The 18,763-nt window shown below is 44.9% G+C and overlaps 1 protein-coding gene across 1 annotated transcript in view; it reads left to right on the top strand.

The window, feature by feature from the left end:
• Positions 1–18,763, top strand: part of LOC124606012 — a 532,599-nt gene that overhangs the window by 450,315 nt on the left and 63,521 nt on the right. Inside the window, exons 24-25 of the mRNA XM_047137975.1 lie at positions 10,546–10,791; positions 17,654–18,046. Of these exons, the coding sequence (XP_046993931.1) occupies positions 10,546–10,791; positions 17,654–18,046 (639 nt within the window). The remainder of the gene's footprint in view (positions 1–10,545; positions 10,792–17,653; positions 18,047–18,763) is intronic.

The raw sequence follows: 18,763 nt of genomic DNA, 5'->3' as shown, positions 1-18,763 counted from the left end.
GGAGCTTAACGCCTGGTGGCTTCCATTTGAAATCCACGGCGAAAATTTCTTTGGACAGCAATGGGTGATTTCGTTTCCGCGTACCACACTATGCACTGGGCTCTCGCTTAAGTTGTGGCCATTTCCGGCAGTTATTTATTACCGGAAACAAAACGAAAGGACTCGTTTAAGAAAAATCTATACAAAACTTTTTGAGTTGCTTTACGTGATGCCACAAATAGCAAGTGTCTTTGTGCCTTACCCTTTTTTTATTGCATTTGGAAATTGAGGAGGTTTCATGTGGACACCATATATTTACCTGACTACCCATCATTATTAGTCTTGTTCGCTATTGTGTAACGGGTACTCAAATGAAAACGTGCGAAACACCGTAACAACCAAACCGGTAGAAATTTGTATATGCCGCTTTGGAATAACGTAGTGAGTAGTGAGACTAAATCGGAGAAAGACGAAAGTAATGAGAAGTAGCAGAAATGAGAACAGCGTGAAACTTAACATCAGGATTGATGGTCACGAAGTCAATGAAGTTAAGGAATTCTGCTACCTAGGCAGTAAAATAACCAATGACGGAAGGAGCAAAGAGGACATCAAAAGCAGATTCGATATGGCAAAAAAGGCATTTCTGGCCAAGAGAAGTCTACTAATATCAAATACCGGCCTTAATTTGAGGAAAAAATTTCTGAGGATGTACGTCTGGAGTACAGCATTGTATGGTAGTGAAACATGGACTGTGGGAAAACCGGAACAGAAGAGAATCGAAGCATTTGAGATGTGGTGCTATAGACGAATGTTGAAAATTAGGTGGACTGATAAGGTAAGGAATGAGGAGGTTGCACGCAGAATCGGAGAGGAAAGGAATATGTGGAAAACACTGGTAAGGAGAAGGGACAGGATGATAGGACATCTGCTAAGACATGAGGGAATGACTTCCATGGTACTAGAGGGAGCTGTAGAGGGAAAAAACTGTAGAGGAAGACAGAGATTGGAATATGTCGAGCAAATAATTGAGGACGTAGGTTGCAAGTGCTACTCTGAGATGAAGAGGTTAGCACAGGAAAGGAATTCGTGGCGGGCCGCATCAAACCAGTCAGTAGACTGATGACCAAAAAAAAAAAAAGTGAGACATCAAGGCATTGGAAGTATGCGTCGTCATCTCCCCCTAATAGTTCAAAGCTGTGCCCTGAGCAGGGCCGGCCTCGGTGGCCGTGCGGTTCTAGGCGCTGCAGTCCGGAACCGCGCGACTGCTACGGTCGCAGGTTCGAATCCTGCCTCGGGCATGGATGTGTGTGATGTCCTTAGGTTAGTTAGGTTTAAGTAGTTCTAAGTTCTAGGGGACTGAAGACCACAGATGTTAAGTCCCATAGTGCTCAGAGCCATTTGAACCCTGACCAGGAAGGTGATGCGTGCCGTCGTTTTCGACGCATGCGGGCATATTCATTGAATTCCTCGAGGACTGAAAGACCATTAACAGTGACGTGTACTGTGAGACACTCCGTAGCCTACGCAAGTCCATCAAGAGCAAATGGCCTGGATATTCACGGAGGGAATGACTCTGCCCCACGGTAACACGCGTCCATACGTCTCCAAGGTCACACAAAGTATAACGGCCAGCTTCAAGTGGGACCAGCTTGAGCATCCGCCATACAGCCCGGAAATGTCGTCCTGCGTCTTCCATGTGTTTGGTGCCATAAAAAAACATCTCAAAGGGAAGCGCTTCAACTCGGAAGTCGAGCTGAAGGACACAGCGGAGGAATGACTTCTGTCACAGCCACAGGGATTCTGGCAACAGGGAATCTGGCTTGTGAAACAGTGGGATAGTTTTTCCCAGCCATCTGGCGGTTAAATTTGAAAAAGACTTCAATTATATCCACAGTGTTGTTTGTTACCTTTCCTTTTGAACACCCCTCATACTAATCTCGTTCAGTCTGCAGTTGCAGAGTGTAGGGGTGTTTTATTAAACCTGAAGATGATGGCCTGGTCATTCCCTGATCCTCCTAAATGGGTGGTGATCGAACCCGACTAGTTTGGTTTTAGGGGCGAGAAATTTCCCAGTGATGGTCGATGTTTCGAACGTTTGTGACCAGGAGGCAGCATCTTACAGAAGCTCTTCTAGTAGGAGCAGGAAATGGCCAATGAAAATGCATACATTCTGGTCCTGATTCTGACTGGCTGGAAGGCCCGAATGTTAAATAATTTCGTGGATCTGTTTGGAGCTCGATAAATCGATGAGCCTAGCGACAGCCCTCATTGATGTCCACCCCTTACAAGCAGTAACTAGTGTTCCTACACCAAAATCGAATCCCCATGTGGAAGGAACCCAACGGAAATCTATCACATTTTGAAAGAGATGTGTGGGAATAGTGTAGTGGATCGTAGCACAGTATCACAGTGGTCTGCTTGTTTCTGTGAAGATCGGGTAAGCACTGAGCACAACCCAACAAGTGGAAGCCATCAACGGCAACATACTGCACATCTCAGTTTATTGGTAATGACATTTTGAGAGAGGTTCGACGAAAAACATGTGAGTAAAATTGCATATGACGACAAAATGTCTGTAAAGTCAGTTTACAGAAAAGTTAATGATGAGAGAAGTTGCTGTCAGATGGGTTTCGCACGATCTGAGTGCAAGCCAGGAAGCAGGTTGCTAAATAATCGCAGAAGAATTACTTAAACGTTATCGAACCGATGGAGAACAGTTCCTGAAAAAGATTTTATCACTTGATGAAACTTGGATACGAGATCTTGAGCAGGAACTGAAGTCTCACTCGTCACAGTGGAAAAGTTCCGGATCTCTAGTCCCGTTAAAAGTCCTCCGCCAACAATCAAAGGTGAAACTGATGATGGTCTTTACATATGAATGAATGGAATTACAGCTGCAAACAGAGTGCCCCAGGGGACGTCTGTAACAGGAGTGCACTACAAGCTGTTTCTGCAAAATGTTTTGCACCCGAAGATTCGTCAAAGAAGGCCTGGCATGCTTGCAGCTGGTGTCCTCATTTTGCGCGATAATATTCGTTGGCTTGGTGAGTAAAGGGACCAAACTACAGGGTCATCACTCCCTGAAAGATAATGCAAGACCGCACATAACTCTACCAGTAAGAGAAACGCTCGTCAATTATGGATGAGAAATACTTCCCCACTCACCTGATATGAGGCCAACAGACTGATCTGTTCCTCAGGCTGAAGCAATAACTACCTGGAAAACGGTTTGATACAACTGATGAAGCATCCAGTGAGGTGAGCCGAGTAAATCATAGAGCTCAAAAATGAAGGTACCCTTGACGAAGTGCAGAAGTTGGAAAACAGTTGGGAAGCTGTCTTAATTATTTTCAGCGTAGATCGGTTAGGCAATGATGAAGTGGAATATCTACCAACCTTGCACCTCTGTGAGCTGCTAGGGAACCAACTACGGAAAACTTGTGTGTTCTTGTTTTTCTAGTACCTTCCAGATCCTCGAGGATCTTCTCTTTGTAAAGCCGATCTCACACGACTCGTGAATTGGATCGTTAAAGTGTTGTATAACAAGCTTCTGACGTCAGAGCTTGGTAAACGCACGTTGCCGAGTCTTTTCGAAGGTACAGAACAATATTAATCAGGTCAGATATTCTGAACGCGCATTGGAAAGTGAACCAATGACCGAGCGAGGTGGTGCAGTGGTTACCACACTGGATTCACATTTGGGAGGACGTCGGTTCCGACCCGCGTTTGGCCATCCTGATTTAGGTTTTCCGTTCTTTCCCGAAATCGCTCTAGGCAAATGCCGGGTGGTTCTTTCGAAAGGGAACGGCTGATTACCATCCTTATTCTTGACACAATTTGACACAATCCGAGCTTACTGACCTTGATGCCTACGGGATGTTAAAAACAATATTCTTTCCTTCCTTTTCTTCTGTGAACCAATGAGCGGCCGTCACCTGCCCATGCAGGTCGCTTCTCAGCTCAAACAAGGAGCGTGCCACGGTTCTTGGACATGGCAAGAATTACGCTGATGAACCAATACATTATGACCACTGCCTATCGCGAGACTGAACGTCGCTTGGTTGAGTTGTGTGCACTTGGCGCGGTAAGAAAAATAAGAGGGGCAGTCAAATGAAAAGTGAACATACACTACAATGGAACCATGGAGTGGTTCCATTTAAAAGTAATCACCACACATGTTAAGATATTTATCGCACCCGGAGACGAGGCGATTAATTCCTGATCCGTAGAACGCGATCAGCCGCTGACGGATCCACAACCGTACCCAGTCTTGAACTTCCTGCTCCGACTGAAACCGATGTCCACCCTTGTCTTTCTTCAGATCGCCAAAGATGTGAAAATAACGTGCTAAAAGATCGGGGCTGTATGGAGGATGTTGCAGTGTTTCCCAGCCAAACCGCTGAAGCGTAGCCTTCCTCCGATCGGCGGTGTGGGGACGGATATCATCTAGCGACAGGATCATTCTGTGCCGGGTAAGTCGACGAGCAGAGTGTCCCCGCAGTCGAAGAAGAAGGTAATCGATACCTTATCGGAACTTGAATGAACGTCCTCCCAAATGTAAATCCAGTGTGGTAACCACTGCACCGCCTCGCTCGGTCATTGGTTCACTTTCCAATGCGCGTTCAGAATATCTGACCTGATTAATATTGTTCTGTACCTTCGAAAAGACTCGGCAACGTGCGTTTTCCAAACTCTGACGTCAGAAGCTTGTTATACAACACTTTAACGATCCAATTCACGAGTCGTGTGAGATCGGCTTTACAAAGAGAAGATCCTCGAGGATCTGGAAGGTACTAGAAAAACAAGAACACACAAGTTTTCCGTAGTTGGTTCCCTAGCAGCTCACAGAGGTGCAAGGTTGGTAGATATTCCACTTCATCTTTGTCGAACCGATCTACGCAGAAAAAAAAATTAGTCTCAATGCAATAAAGACGTATAGAAATATTTCCATACATAATGGATTAGGGACGAGACTTCAGCAGAACAGGTAGGTCAAACGACTGAGAAAGGCATAATGTTAATTTGATTCTTAACCGTCACATACACAATTTGTTCAGTGTGGGTACCGGAGATGTTGACGAGATGCTGCAGAGAGCCAGATTTGCACATGATGGCCGAAATTCGAACTAATTTTTTTCCAGCGTTGATCGGTTCCGCATTAACATATTAGCATATCTACCTAGTTTCGCTGCCATATAATACTTACAGCCACAACGGACTCTGTGAGTAGCTGCATCCGGTGTTTATGGTAAATCAGGTTGCACCAGCGTCAACTTCTATGATACCGGTTATTATCGCTGCAAGTTTCGACTGTTACTACTAAGAGCCATAGGAAGTTTTCAAAATTGGATTAAATGGCTCTGAGCACTATGAGACTTAGCATCTGAGGTCATCAATCCCCTAGAACTTAGAATTTTGAAAACTACGTAAACCTAACTAACCTAAGGACATCACACACATCCATGCCCGAGGCAGGATTCGAACCTGCGATCGTAGCAGTTGCGCGGTTCCGGACTGAAGCGCCTAGAACCGCTCGCCCACAGCGGCCGGCATAGGAAGTTTTCAGTTATAGTATTTGTGTTGACACATACAAGATGTTTCAACCTTCTTTGCATTGTGTCATAAACACTAACTGGACACTAGAACTTTATACAGAAGTTAAATGTTGCACAGAAGATCCAATTTTTCAGTAAGAATATAGTACAGCGCATCCAGTCTCTGGCGACGTGTAAACTATTGAAACAATGTCACAGTTAAACGTCTGAAACGTGATATTGTTACTTTCGATCTTCTGCTCAATAATTCATTTCATTATTTAGTTTCATAGTTTTTGAACATAATTTTTGCTGGTAAATGATGCTAGGATTGAGAAGCGGGTCAGAATTCCGCGTTTTGCTCTTGACATGCCACACTGACTCAGTGATTTTACGTCATAACTGAAGTCACCACGAAAGCTATTATTTCCCAAGGCAGAAATAGCTTCTCCGTAACTACTCCAAGAGCACCAAAGGTATCTCGCTCTGCTGTTCATTCCTTCAGTGAGATGAGATCTAATGTTTCCTCCCGAATGTATCGCGTTTCGTTTGCTGTCCTAATAACTGCGTCGTGTCTGCTATATTCCGCGACTCATCCAAGGGAAAAGGAAATGCAACACTTACAATGGTTTGAAAAAGGGACGCTGACAGGAGCAGTGGAACAATTCGTGGACACAGTGCCTCTGTCGCTATTAAAACACCGGGTATTTCAAAAATATTCGTCCGATTTGAGACAATGAAAAGTTCGTCATTTATTCGCTCTAATTAGCTTACCTAAAACACATTTTATCCGAAAAAAAAAACAGACAAATCATTTCGTGGAACAAGTGGATCTACATTACGTCTGAAAGACCCTGCATATACTGTCAGGTCTGATACAAGCTTAGGCGCCGACAACATTAATGCAGACTTGTGCCTGTTTTAACCATTGCAATAGAACAGAACAAATAAGTAAGGAGACAGCCAGTTTAGCGTCAGGTGCTGTGGTTCTGGTAATAACTGACGAGAGTTGGATGCCGGAGTGGAAAGGGGCCAGACAGGCTTGGCTGCTGTTTGAAGAGCGACGATAGCGCTTTGTGAAAGTATGGGTTGGAATGAGGCACGTCGAATTTCGAGCCACCAGGCTAAAAAAACGTTTACCAGGATGCACCAGAGAATGGTCCATTCAATCCTGCGTGCCTAAAAATGGACCAACGACTCACAGACCTGCGTATAAATTGTGTACATACTATCTCTTATAAAAACTAATTTATATATTGAAGACATAAAGGAGGGCTTGTTCCACACAAAATCATCTGGGAAGATTAGTTACTATAAAATGATATTAAAAACTAATTTAGCGTAGAGAAAGGTTCCACTTCCGATTACCTGGGACAAACAATCGGCGTTCGAGCCACTGTGGAGATAATATCGGTCTTCCTGTCCCCTAGTGAGCAGCGGACATACAAGACGTCTTCATCAACATTTATAAGCTTGCCGACAGGTTTGAGTATACTGCTGCACAACATTGGTGAAATATATGTGATTCACTTCGTTCCATTAGCGTTGGTTATCCCTACCTCTGGACGATTCATGGCGTAGCCATTTTAGGATAAATAAATAGTGTTAAGATTTAACAATTGCTTGCTAAAAGCAAATAAAAATGTGTTATGGTTGGTGCGTGATTATTGTAAAAAACAGTTTTGTCCTGACATATTGTTGTTGTTGTGGTCTTCAGTTCTGAGAGTGGTTTGAGGCAGCTCTCCATGCTACTCTATCCTGTGCAAGCTTCTTCATCTCCCAGTACCTACTGCAACGTACGGACATCCTTCTGAATCTGCTTAGTGTATTCATTTCTTGGTCTCCCTCTACGATTGTTACCCTCCACGCTGCCCTCCAGTACTAAATTTGTGATCCCTTGAGCCGGCCGAAGTGACCGAGCGGTTCTAGGCCCTACAGTCTGGATCCGCGTGACCGCTACGGTCGCAGGCTCGAATCCTGCCTCGGGCATGGTTGTGTGTGATGTCCTTAGGTTAGTTAGGTTTAAGTAGTTCTAAGTTTTAGGGGACTGATGACCTCAACAGTTAAGTCCCATAGTGCTCAGAGCCATTTTTTTTTTTTTTTTTGTGATCCCTTGATGCATCAGAACATGTCCGACCAACTGGTCCCTTCTTCTTGTCAAGCTGTTCCATAAGCTCCTCTTCTCCCCAATTCTATTCAATACCTCCTCATTAGTTATGTGATCTACCCATCTAATCTTCAGCATTCTTCTGTAGCACCACATATCGGAAGCTTCTATTCTCTTCTTGTCCAAACTATTTATCGTCCATGTTTCACTTCCATACATGGCTACACTCCATACAAATACTTTCAGAAACGACTTCCTGACACTTAAATCTATACTCGATGTTAACAAATTTCTCTTCTTCAGAAACGCTTTCCTTGTCATTGCCAGTCTACAGTTTATATCCTCTGTACTTCGACCATCATCAGTTATTTTGCTCCCCAAATAGCAAAACTCCTTTACTACTTTAAGTGTCTCATTTCCTAATCTAATTCCTTCAGCATCACCCGATTTAATTCGACTACATTCCATTATCCTCGTTTTGCTTTTGTTGATGTTCATCTTATATCCTCCTTTCAAGACACTGTCCATTCCATTCAACTACTCTTCCAAGTCCTTTGCTGTCTCTGACAGAATTACAATGTCATCGGCGAACCTCAAACTTTTTATTTCTTCTCCATGGATTTTAACACCTACTCCGAATTTTTCTTTTGTTTCCTTTACTGCTTGCTCAGTATACAGATTGAATAACATCGGGGACAGGCTACAACCCTGTCTCACTCCCTTCCCAACCACTGCTTCCCTTTCCTGCCCCTCCACTCTTATAACAGCAATCTGGTTTCGGTACAAATTGTAAATAGTCTTTCGCTCCCTGTTTTTTACCCCTGCCACCTTCAGAATTTTAAAGAGAGTATTCCAGTCAACATTGTCAAAAGCTTTCTCCTGATAACGACGTCTTGAGTAGTCCCCGCCCGGAGATCCGAATGGGGGACTATTTTACCTCCGGCATATTTTACCCAATAGGACGCCATCATCATTTAACCATACAGTAAAGATGTATGCCCTCGGGAAAAATTACTGCTGTAGTTTCCCCTTGCTTTCAGCCGTTCGCAGTACCAGCACAGCAAGGCCGTTTTGGTTAGTGTTGCAAGGCCAGATCAGTCAATCATCCAGACTGTTGCCTCTGCAGCTACTGAAAAGGTTGCTGCGTTTGTCTGGCCTCTCAACAGATACCCTTCCGTTGTGGTTGCACCTACAGTACGGCTATCCGTATCGCTGAGGCACGCAAGCCTGCCCACCAACGGCAAGGTCCATGGTTCATTGGGGGGGAGGGGGGGGGATCCTAACATAGTTTCCTGTATTTGTGGATTAAAGCTAATGCACATGTATACAGCATGTGCATTAGCTTTAATGGGAACTGATAACAACGGCACGGTAGCCTCCGGTTCCCAACCAATCCTGACGTAGTTTCCTGTATTTGTGGTTGGGAACCGGAGGCTACCGTGCCGTTGTTATCAGTTCCCATTAAAGCTAATGTACAGGCTGTATACAGAATGTTGTGTGCATCCATTGTGTGACAGTTGTGCTGGGCAGTGCAATGCAGATCTAGAGACGCTGGATTCCGCAGGTTACATAATCCAGACGCATTAACACAACAGCAACAGCAATGCAAACAATTAATGCCACAGACGACTTATACCAACATCGACTCAAAGGAAGGCCTCGGCGCTTGTTGGTGACGTCACGTCAGGTAGGCACGGCGAACGCCAGGTCTGCTGCAGGCAGAAACGCCTGGGCGTGCTTATCACTATAAATCTCTTATTTTTGGACAAAATGTTTGGTATTGTTTTGGATTCTGCAGTTTTATTTAGATAAAAGATTTTGTTACTATCGTGAAGCTACAAATGAAGATCATAGTTCTGCATTACTGAATCATGTCGAAACAAACGTAGATCAATATGAGAAGATGCTTTGGCCCATTGCAAGCTTCGGAAATTTTACATCCAAGTAACTATATTTACTTGATCCATTTTGTTATCAAAACTTACCCCAACCCCCTTACAATTAACTCGTTTCTTTTAATTATTTATATATTTTCGCTTGACATCGTCACTGGAAATGTGAACTAATTTACATGTGTAAATGTCCAACTGTTGCCAGTCATTAGATTACAGTCGTTTTCAATGAAAGGAATTCTAAACAGGAAACAAAATAGCTTCATACACCGAAAATACTGCTGAGCTTAAACTTTTTTAAACATGCACATTAGAAAAGATAAATATTCCCCTCTTGCAAGTGAAAGGAGAAACTTTATAAGATAAAAAATTTTATTTGTTAAAACAAGTATCTCTCTTTTGCCTCTTCTTCTGTCCCCCACCCCATCCCCCAACGTGTACAATCGCAAGATATTTCATTAACATTCAGTGCTCCTCACCCCATAGTCAACCAAGATACCTAAAGAAGAGCACCAATATGTTCACAGTTTCTTGTAAAAGCGACCCAGTACAAACGTAACTTCCTCAGATTTACAAATAAGGTAAAGAAGCACGAATTCTGTTGCTGCTGGACCATGAAGCTGTTTTTGTATGTCAATCCTTAAAACAGGTGGAAATTTACGTTCAGGAGGACACTATCTGTTAAGAAGTGTAATGAATTGCACAATTAATTGATTGCAGAAATCTCTCAGAACAATGTGTGTTGGTCAATTACCGCCAATAGTTTCACATTTTCCTGTGTCAGAGAGGGAGACACCACCATTATGCGTACGCCTGCAACAGATCTGGCGTTCGCCGTGCCTAGCTGACGTGACGTCACCAACAAGCACCGAGGCCTTCCTTTGAGTCGGTGTTGCTTATACCCTCTCTCGATCAGGAGCCATTGCAACGCTAAAAACCCAAGTATCCATATGCGCACTTGCGCCTCCATCGGACTTTTCCTCCCAGATGCTGAACTTCGGTTGTTAGTGAGTGTGCAACTGTCGGCCGGCAGGTGGAGTCGCCGCCGCCGTCGATGCGCAACACGATCGAGGTGCCGGTGCTGGACGCGCTGTCGCCGCACCGCGGCTCCTCCAACCTGCTGCACCCGCCCAGCATCCTGCTGGAGCTGCCCGCCAAGTGCCTGTCGCCCATCACGGAGATGCCGACGCCCGTGCCCACGCCCATCATGTCCCGCCACGGCTCCTGCGCCGCGCTGCCCGCCATCACCCTCACCCCCAACGAGCACGACGACGCAGAGGTGAGGCCGCCGCCAGCTGCCTACTGCACGCTCGGCGAAAGAAGGTCCGTAACAGCTGTAGTGTGTTTGTGCGCCGCTCTCAACCAATCACGTAACGCGATTTTGTATATGTCTCTTTGGCAACGCCTTACTGTTGTTGTCGCTCTGTAAAACACTAATGTCTCGCCTGCAATGGTTTGCGAAACACAGTTGAAAACTGGCAACAACGCTGACAGCTGTCAGGGATCTTCCTTCATGGGCCCAATCAAGACATCACCAACAATGCCTGCCCGAACGTTCACAGAAAATCTGTGTCGATGACGTGATTGTACAATTGCGTGCGAATTCTCGTCAGCCCACACATGTTGATTGTCAAATTTACAATTTGATCACGTTGGAATGACGAAACTAAAATGAGCTCTAAGATGGAAAGTAAGCGTTTCCGGACACATGTCCACATAACATATTTTCTTTCTTTGTGTGTGAGGAATGTTTTCTGAAAGTTTGGCCGTACCTTTTTGTAACACCCTGTATAAATGATCTAGTAGAAAGCATGGGACGCTCTTTAAGGCTGTTCGCAGATAATGTGGTTGTCTATAACAGAAGTAGTAACCCCAGAAGATAGTAACGATTTGCAGAATCGCCTCCAGAGAATTGACGAATCGTAAAGACTCTGGCAGTTTAAGATTTTTAGCATATTACGGCCCCGTCAGCAACTGTGATAGACTAATACATTGAAAAATTCGCCTCAGTTGCGAAAATTTTCTGGTTGTTTTGCAGGTTTCGGCTAGAATAATCTAACCTTCTTCAGAAGCATAAAATTACTATAACCACGTCGAATTAAAACTACTTAACTGAAGTCCAGCCCCGGCATCACTTCACCACCCGGTTCGACATGATACCACGGTACTATAGGTTTTAATTTTTAATGTTGGCTGTGCCGTACTCTGTCATGTTATAGTAATTTTATGCTTCTGAAGAAGGCTAGATTATTCTAGCTGAAACCTGGGTAAAGAGCAGAAAATTTTCGCAACTGAGGCGGATTTTTCAATATATTGCTCTGGCAGATGACATTGAATGTAAATAAATGTAATCTATTTAGGAAAATAAACCCACTACAGTACAGCTACACTATTGAGAAGTAACCGCTGGAAACACTATCTACCATAAAATATCTAGGAGCAACTATCTAGGACGACGTTAAGTGGAATGACCACATTAAACAAACAGCGCAGAAAGCAGATGGCAGACTAAGATTCATAAGAAGAATCTTAAGGAAATGTAACGCATCCATAACGCATCCACGATGGAAGTGGTTTACAAACCGCTTGTTCGAGCGATTCTTGAGTATTGTTCATCTGCCTGGGATCCCTACCAGGTAGGACTGATAGAAGATTTAGAAAAGGTCCAAAGAAGAGTGTCGCGTTTCGTCACGGGATCGTTTAGCCGAGCGAGACCGCTAAGGAGACGTTCATCAAACTCCACTGGCAGACATTATGAGAGTGACGTTGTGCATCACGGAGAGATTTACTACTGAAATTTCGAGAGAGCACTTTCCCGGAAGAGTCGGACAACATATTATTTTCCCGCTCATGCGTCTAGCGTGATGACCACGATGACAAAAATCGAAAAATTAGAGCCAATCCAGAGGCTTACCGACAATCATTCTTCCCATGCGCTATTCGCGAGTGGAATAGGGTTGGAGGGCTCAGTTAGTGGCACAGAAAGTACCCTCCACCGCACACCATTAGCTCGCTTGCCGAGTATGATGTATATGTAGAGGAAGAATTAATGGAATAACACAGATGTTGCAGTGCTCACTATAACCAGATATTACACTGGTGTCGACGATGGACTGTGTCTCGTAACGTCTCTGTTCGATCACGATCTATAATTCGGGACATACGGTATTCCTGTGCTGTCCTGAAAATTTCCTGAGTCTCTAATAGGTCATTATTCAAACAGCGCACTCTAACCTCATGAGAAGGGAATGAAAGGCATTGTACATGTACGGTCTCTCGGTATAAAGTGCGTGCTTCCACGTACTGTTGAGTTCGTAGCCCGTGTCCCTGTTAAAGTTGTTGAGACACGTTTCCGTTGCCACAGCCTCTTTGATGTTTGAAGTGTGGGCTTGAATCCGTGTCTGCTCAAAACTAGATTTCACAGCGCTGTGTTCGGAAAAAGCAGGTTTTTATATATTTCTGTATCGAAGTGCTGCTGATATTCGGTACAGCGCTGAAAAACGGTTCGAACAGGCCTTACCATCAGGTTACTGTCATATTCACATGGAGTACTGTAAACAACTGGGACTTTGTGGTCATGATTATCCTGCACAGGGCGTAATATACACTCTGATTTTCTTGCTTTACCGAAAGACGGTTTTAAAACCATGCCTCTTTAAGATTCATACAGTTTTTTTTATGTTCAATACAACGAAAGGAACTTCGTGTATTGATCTTTGTGTTACTCGATGAGATATGGATTTGTTTTCCGGACACAGCTGTCTTTATATCACGTGCCCAATATCCGTTTTGTTTCAAAACAGTGATTAGACGGATTATTTGGGCACTTAAACGGTTCCTGTCAGATGTACTTCTGGCTCTATATATCAGAATCTTCATCACAGCTCTGTTTTGTGCAGGACGATGTAAATTGTGCCAGTTGTGACAACTGTCTGTTTGGCTCGGTGTACGATTCACCGAACGTCCATGCCGATCTTCCAGCTCCTCCTCAACTAGAAAGGCTAATAAGAGGAGTTTTCCTTCAGTTTGCATTCACTCTTTCCTGACAAGGGCTAGTACATCGTGAACATTTAACACGGCAAATCAGTCGTGAACGCCTTCATGGGTATACCGAACAAATTGTATCTTAAGAATTTTCAGTACTTCATGAACTCTTCTCTTACCCCAGGTCTTCATTACAAACAAGTGTAATATTCCAGAATGAGATTTTCACTCTGCAGCGGAGTGTGCGCTGATATGAAACTTCCTGGCAGATTAAAACTGTGTGCCCGACCGAGACTCGAACTCGGGACCTTTGCCTTTCGCGGGCAAGTGCTCTACCAACTGAGCTACCGAAGCACGACTCATGCCCGGTACTCACAGCTTTACTTCTGCCAGTACCTCGTCTCCTACCTTCCTACGAGGTACTGGCAGAAGTAAAGCTGTGAGTACCGGGCGTGAGTCGTGCTTCGGTAGCTCAGTTGGTAGAGCACTTGCCCGCGAAAGGCAAAGGTCCCAAGTTCGAGTCTCGGTCGGGCACACAGTTTTAATCTGCCAGGAAGTTTCAAGAGTAATATTTTTCGATACGTCGTGATTCACCCTCTTTCTCGTACTTTTCCTCGTTAAATGGGTATCTCACAATCTGGATGGGACAGTGCATACGTCGTGCTTCTCTTCAGTATCATACCGAAAAACATTAAAACCTGTTCCTACACAGGTAGTAAACGACCAGTCCCAAGCTAATACCAGAATTTAAGCAAAAAGGAAGATCCATTTGCATAAAAACGTATTTATCGTCACGACTAGTTTCGGCTCCTACGCTATTTTCATGAGGCCAGTTAGTTTTAACATCAACGGTCCTGATGTAAGTCTCTGCGTGCTCCGGGAACACGAGATTCAGCTTCCACTACCCTCGTCCACCTCCTTACTACCTCTACCCCCACACACACGCACACGCACGCACACACACACACACACACACACACACACACACACACACACACACACACACACACACTACGATACTCCAAAGTACCTGCGAGTAAAAGTGGATCATAGACTCACGTTCAAAAATCATTGCCATAAAACAAAGTTTAAAGTATCTACCCGGAACAACGTCATCCGTAAACCTACGTATTACCATCGCCTGGGGCTCACAGTCAAACGTGCTCCGTACATCTGCCCTGGCACTACGCTTCCAGTTTGTCAGAATTCCACACAAGCCAAGTAGATGGACGCATTGTGACTGGTTGCCTACGACTAACTCCCGTCACCAAAATTTATCAAATTACGCGTATAGTGCCACCTTACATCCCAGAAGAACAGACCCAGAAAAGGAGGAAAATCGATCCCAGACACACACTGTTTGTACGAACCACAAAAACCTATGTTGAGGTCAAAGCGGAGCTTCATGCATACAACGTAAGCAATTTCATCAGCACCTTGAACTTGCAGAACAGAGCAGCGAAATACATTAACCGAAAGGGTTGGGGAGGCATCAAGGAGCAACGTGCTGTGGGCTTTCATCTGCTGTAGGTGACATGGAAGCCACTAAACCGATTGAACAACAGAGTGACGATGCAAGACAAACCTCATGAATTGGGGCTTCATGACTGAAGATCAGTTTTGTGAGTGCAGTGACCTTCTAACAATACCACCACTTGCAAAATAGGTTAGAAATAAGATTAATAATGTTGCTCAGGCAGCATATGTTCGTTTTATCGGGCAACAACAAAGTTATTGACTGTGGATGGTATCGTCAGAATGGAAATAATGAAGTCACTGTAAAAAAGTCATTAATTTTGGCACTTATCTTGAATGGATTCCCACGTAGATTTCGTCGAAATTATGGCTCATCTTGTTGATTCTAGGGTGATTGCACTTTGACCGCTAGAAGTTCCAGATCTGTATTTTAGCAATATTTGAAGACCTAACAAATGTGTTTTTCAGGAAAATCTTAATGATCAAACAATCCCAGATCAAAACAATGGTATGATAGAAATAATTTTTGACTTTGTGTTCACGATCCACATTTTTATTAAACTTCTTGTAAATTCACATATACTTCTTCTTAATTGTCACATCATCAAGAAAATAGTTTTGTATCAATCTTCATATATTTAATTTCCGCTTTAACCAAACACAAGACTTGAGTGTTCTTTTACAAAGCGAAATAACAACTTAACTTCTGCAAAGTGAAACAAAGACTGCTCTGTACGCATTCGCGCCAAAACGGTTACAAGTAAGTCAAAGATTATGAGAGTCTCACAGAAATGAATACACACAAGAACCATATCACTGTAATATACCGATACATCGGAGTACCTATACATTAATAAAACCAAACGTGAATATTGTCACAAAATATGTCTGTTACTTCGCAGAAAAGTAGTGCGATGTTACTGGTATCGAGATCTGGGGATGGAGTGCCGTAATGGTCACGTAAATAAAGAACCATTACAACCTGCAAGACCCACAACGTCTCCTGGTCGGCAGAAACCTTCCTGATAACTGCAGCACAGAAGATTGATATGCTGCAAGTGATAAGGTCATCAAGACAGCGGCGTACTTGAACTTACTGTCTAATGTAACAGAAAATCAGCAATGCCCTGCAGAATTTTGTTATAGTTTTTATTACTCTGTATTATCTAGGTTGCAGACACGTAAAATGAAATAAACGAACAATAAATCGACATATCGCCAACTCCCCCCACTTCACTCTCCCCCTCCCCCCTACAAATACAGGAGTGTATCCTGAACACTTATCAATTTACGATATGGTTACTGCTGAAATAACCAACTGATCACTCCAAAATAATGTACAGGCCGAAAATGTTTGTAACAATAAAACGTTTTTATGGACAGGAATCTGTATATTGAGCAAGCAGTGAAGGAAACAAAAGAAAAATTCGGAATAGGAATTAAAATCCATGGCGAAGAAATAAAAAGTTTGAGGTTCGCCGATGACATTGTAATTCTGTCAGAGACAGCAAAGGACTTGGAAGAGCAGTTGACCGGAATGGATAGCGCCTTGAAGGGAGGATATAAGATGAACATCAACAAAAGCAAAACGAGGATAATGGAATGTGGTCGATTTGGTCGGGTGATGCTGAGGGAATTAGATTAGAAAATGAGACACTTGAAGTAGTAAAGGAGTTTTGCTATTTGAGGAGCAAAATAACTGATGATGGTCGAAGTACAGAGGATATAAACTGTAGATTGGAAATAGCAAGGAAAGCGTTTCTGAAGAAGAGAAATTTGTTAACATCGAGTATAGATATGTCAGGAAGTCGTTTCTGAAAGTATTTGTATGGATTGTAGCCATGTATGGGAACATGGACAGTAAATAGTTTAGACAAGAAGACAATAGAAGCGTTCGAAATGTGGTGCTACAGAAGAATGCTGAAGTTTAGATGGGTAGATCACATAACTAATGAGGAGGTATTGAATAGAATTGGGGAGAAGAGGAGCTTGTGGCACAACTTGACTAGAAGAAGGGATCGGTTGGTAGGACATATTCTGAGGCATCAAGGGATCACTAATTTAGTGTTGGAGAGCAGCGTGGAGGGTAAAAATCGTAGAGGGAGACCAAGAGATGAATACACCAAGCAGATTCAGAAGGAAGTAGGTTGCAGTAGGTACTGGGAGATGAAGAAGCTTGCACAGGATAGAGTAGCACGGAGAGCTGCATCAAACCAGTCTCAGGACTGAAGACCACAAGAACAACAACATGGACAGGAACTGCTGTTTAATCATACTAATAACAATAATAGCTGATGTCCTAAATGAGCACCATATGGGATATAACACCTGACGCCAGACTATCATCATCTTTGGGGGTCCCCGGGGCAACTGGTCAGTAGTGAGTGACACATGTGCTTACTTACCCCCAGCAACTAGCGCCGCCCAAAGCCCAGTGGCAGAGTACGAACACGAGGCTGTCGGTGTGCCAGCAGAGCCGGCAGTCGTCTGGCGGCCGGACGTCGCCCGCCGCCGCCGCCGCTGCCGCTCCCGCCAACCACTCGCCTGCGGCCTCCGCGGCGGCGCCGCCCCCGCAGGCCGCCCCCGCCGTGTCGGTGCCCACGCTGTGGGTGCAGCACGCGTCGCCGCCGGCCACGCCGCGGGCACGCTCGCTGTCGACGACGTCAGCCGGCGCGCCCGGCTCGCCGCCCCCGCAGCAGCGCCGCCAGATGCTCAAGGAGCTGGACAAGCCCGCCTCCCTGGACCTGCCGTGCCCGCCGCCCATCATCACCGTCACCTGCAACCTTAGCGACCCCGACTCGGACGACGACGACGACGACGACGACGACGTGGGCGCGGGCGCGAGGCGGCGGCGGCCCGCGTCCGCGGCGAGCGCGGGGGGCGGCGGGGGCGGCGGCCCGTCCGGGCTGGCGCCGGCCGTGGCGCCCTCCATGTGCTACCTCAGCCCCTTCTCCATGTGCTCGCGCGCCGACCGCACCGCCTCCGAGTCCAACCTCAGCTCGTCCGGCTACAGCTCCATGGCCAGTCCGGGCCCGTCGCGCTGCGGCTCCAACAACCCGCTCTGTCCCAGCGAGGTGAGTACGCTACTCCCCCTTCTCCTTTCGACATGTTTTGGGCCACGTAACACGTTACTTGTGAAGTTATTGAAATTTTCCACGCTACTAAGGTAAGGTTCAAATGGCTCTGAGCACTATGGGACTTAGCTTCAGAGGTCATCCGTCCCCTATAACTTAGAACTACTTAAACCTAACTAACCTAAGGACATAACACACAACCATGCTCGAGGCAGGATTCGAACCTGGGACCGTAGCGGTCGCGCGCTTCCAGGCTGTAGCGCCTAGAACCGCTCGGCCACTCCGGCAGGCACGAAGGTAAGGTCGAATGGGCTCCGCGGGTAAAACCAACATTTCATCCCAGTCTCCTCGTGGCTTCGATTCGTTCCACAGACGAAACGTTTCGTTAACCAACGAAACCCAGTCAATAACAGTTTAGCAGCGAGGAAATATTTAAAACTGGACATTCATGGCAGTGAAGAACTTACACTTTATATCATTATTCCTTGTTCTTACTGTCGGTTTTGGTCCTTTTTTTCTTGGCGCTCTGACACTAGTCTAACGCTCAAAAAAATCCAGGTAGTCCTTGAGAATGGCGTTTTAGCTCCGAAAGGAGTTGCACTAAAGCAGAGAAATAAAATAATGTAAACAAAGAGGGCGTATAGATACACTACTGGCCATTATAATTGCTACACCAAGATTAAATGCAGATGATAAACGAGTATTCATTGGACAAAT

The sequence above is a fragment of the Schistocerca americana genome, chromosome 3, assembly GCF_021461395.2.
Source record: "Schistocerca americana isolate TAMUIC-IGC-003095 chromosome 3, iqSchAmer2.1, whole genome shotgun sequence".
In the NCBI taxonomy this organism is placed as follows: domain Eukaryota; kingdom Metazoa; phylum Arthropoda; class Insecta; order Orthoptera; family Acrididae; genus Schistocerca; species Schistocerca americana.
Note: the sequence above shows the minus strand (reverse complement) of the source record. Positions and strands in the feature narration are given on the sequence as shown.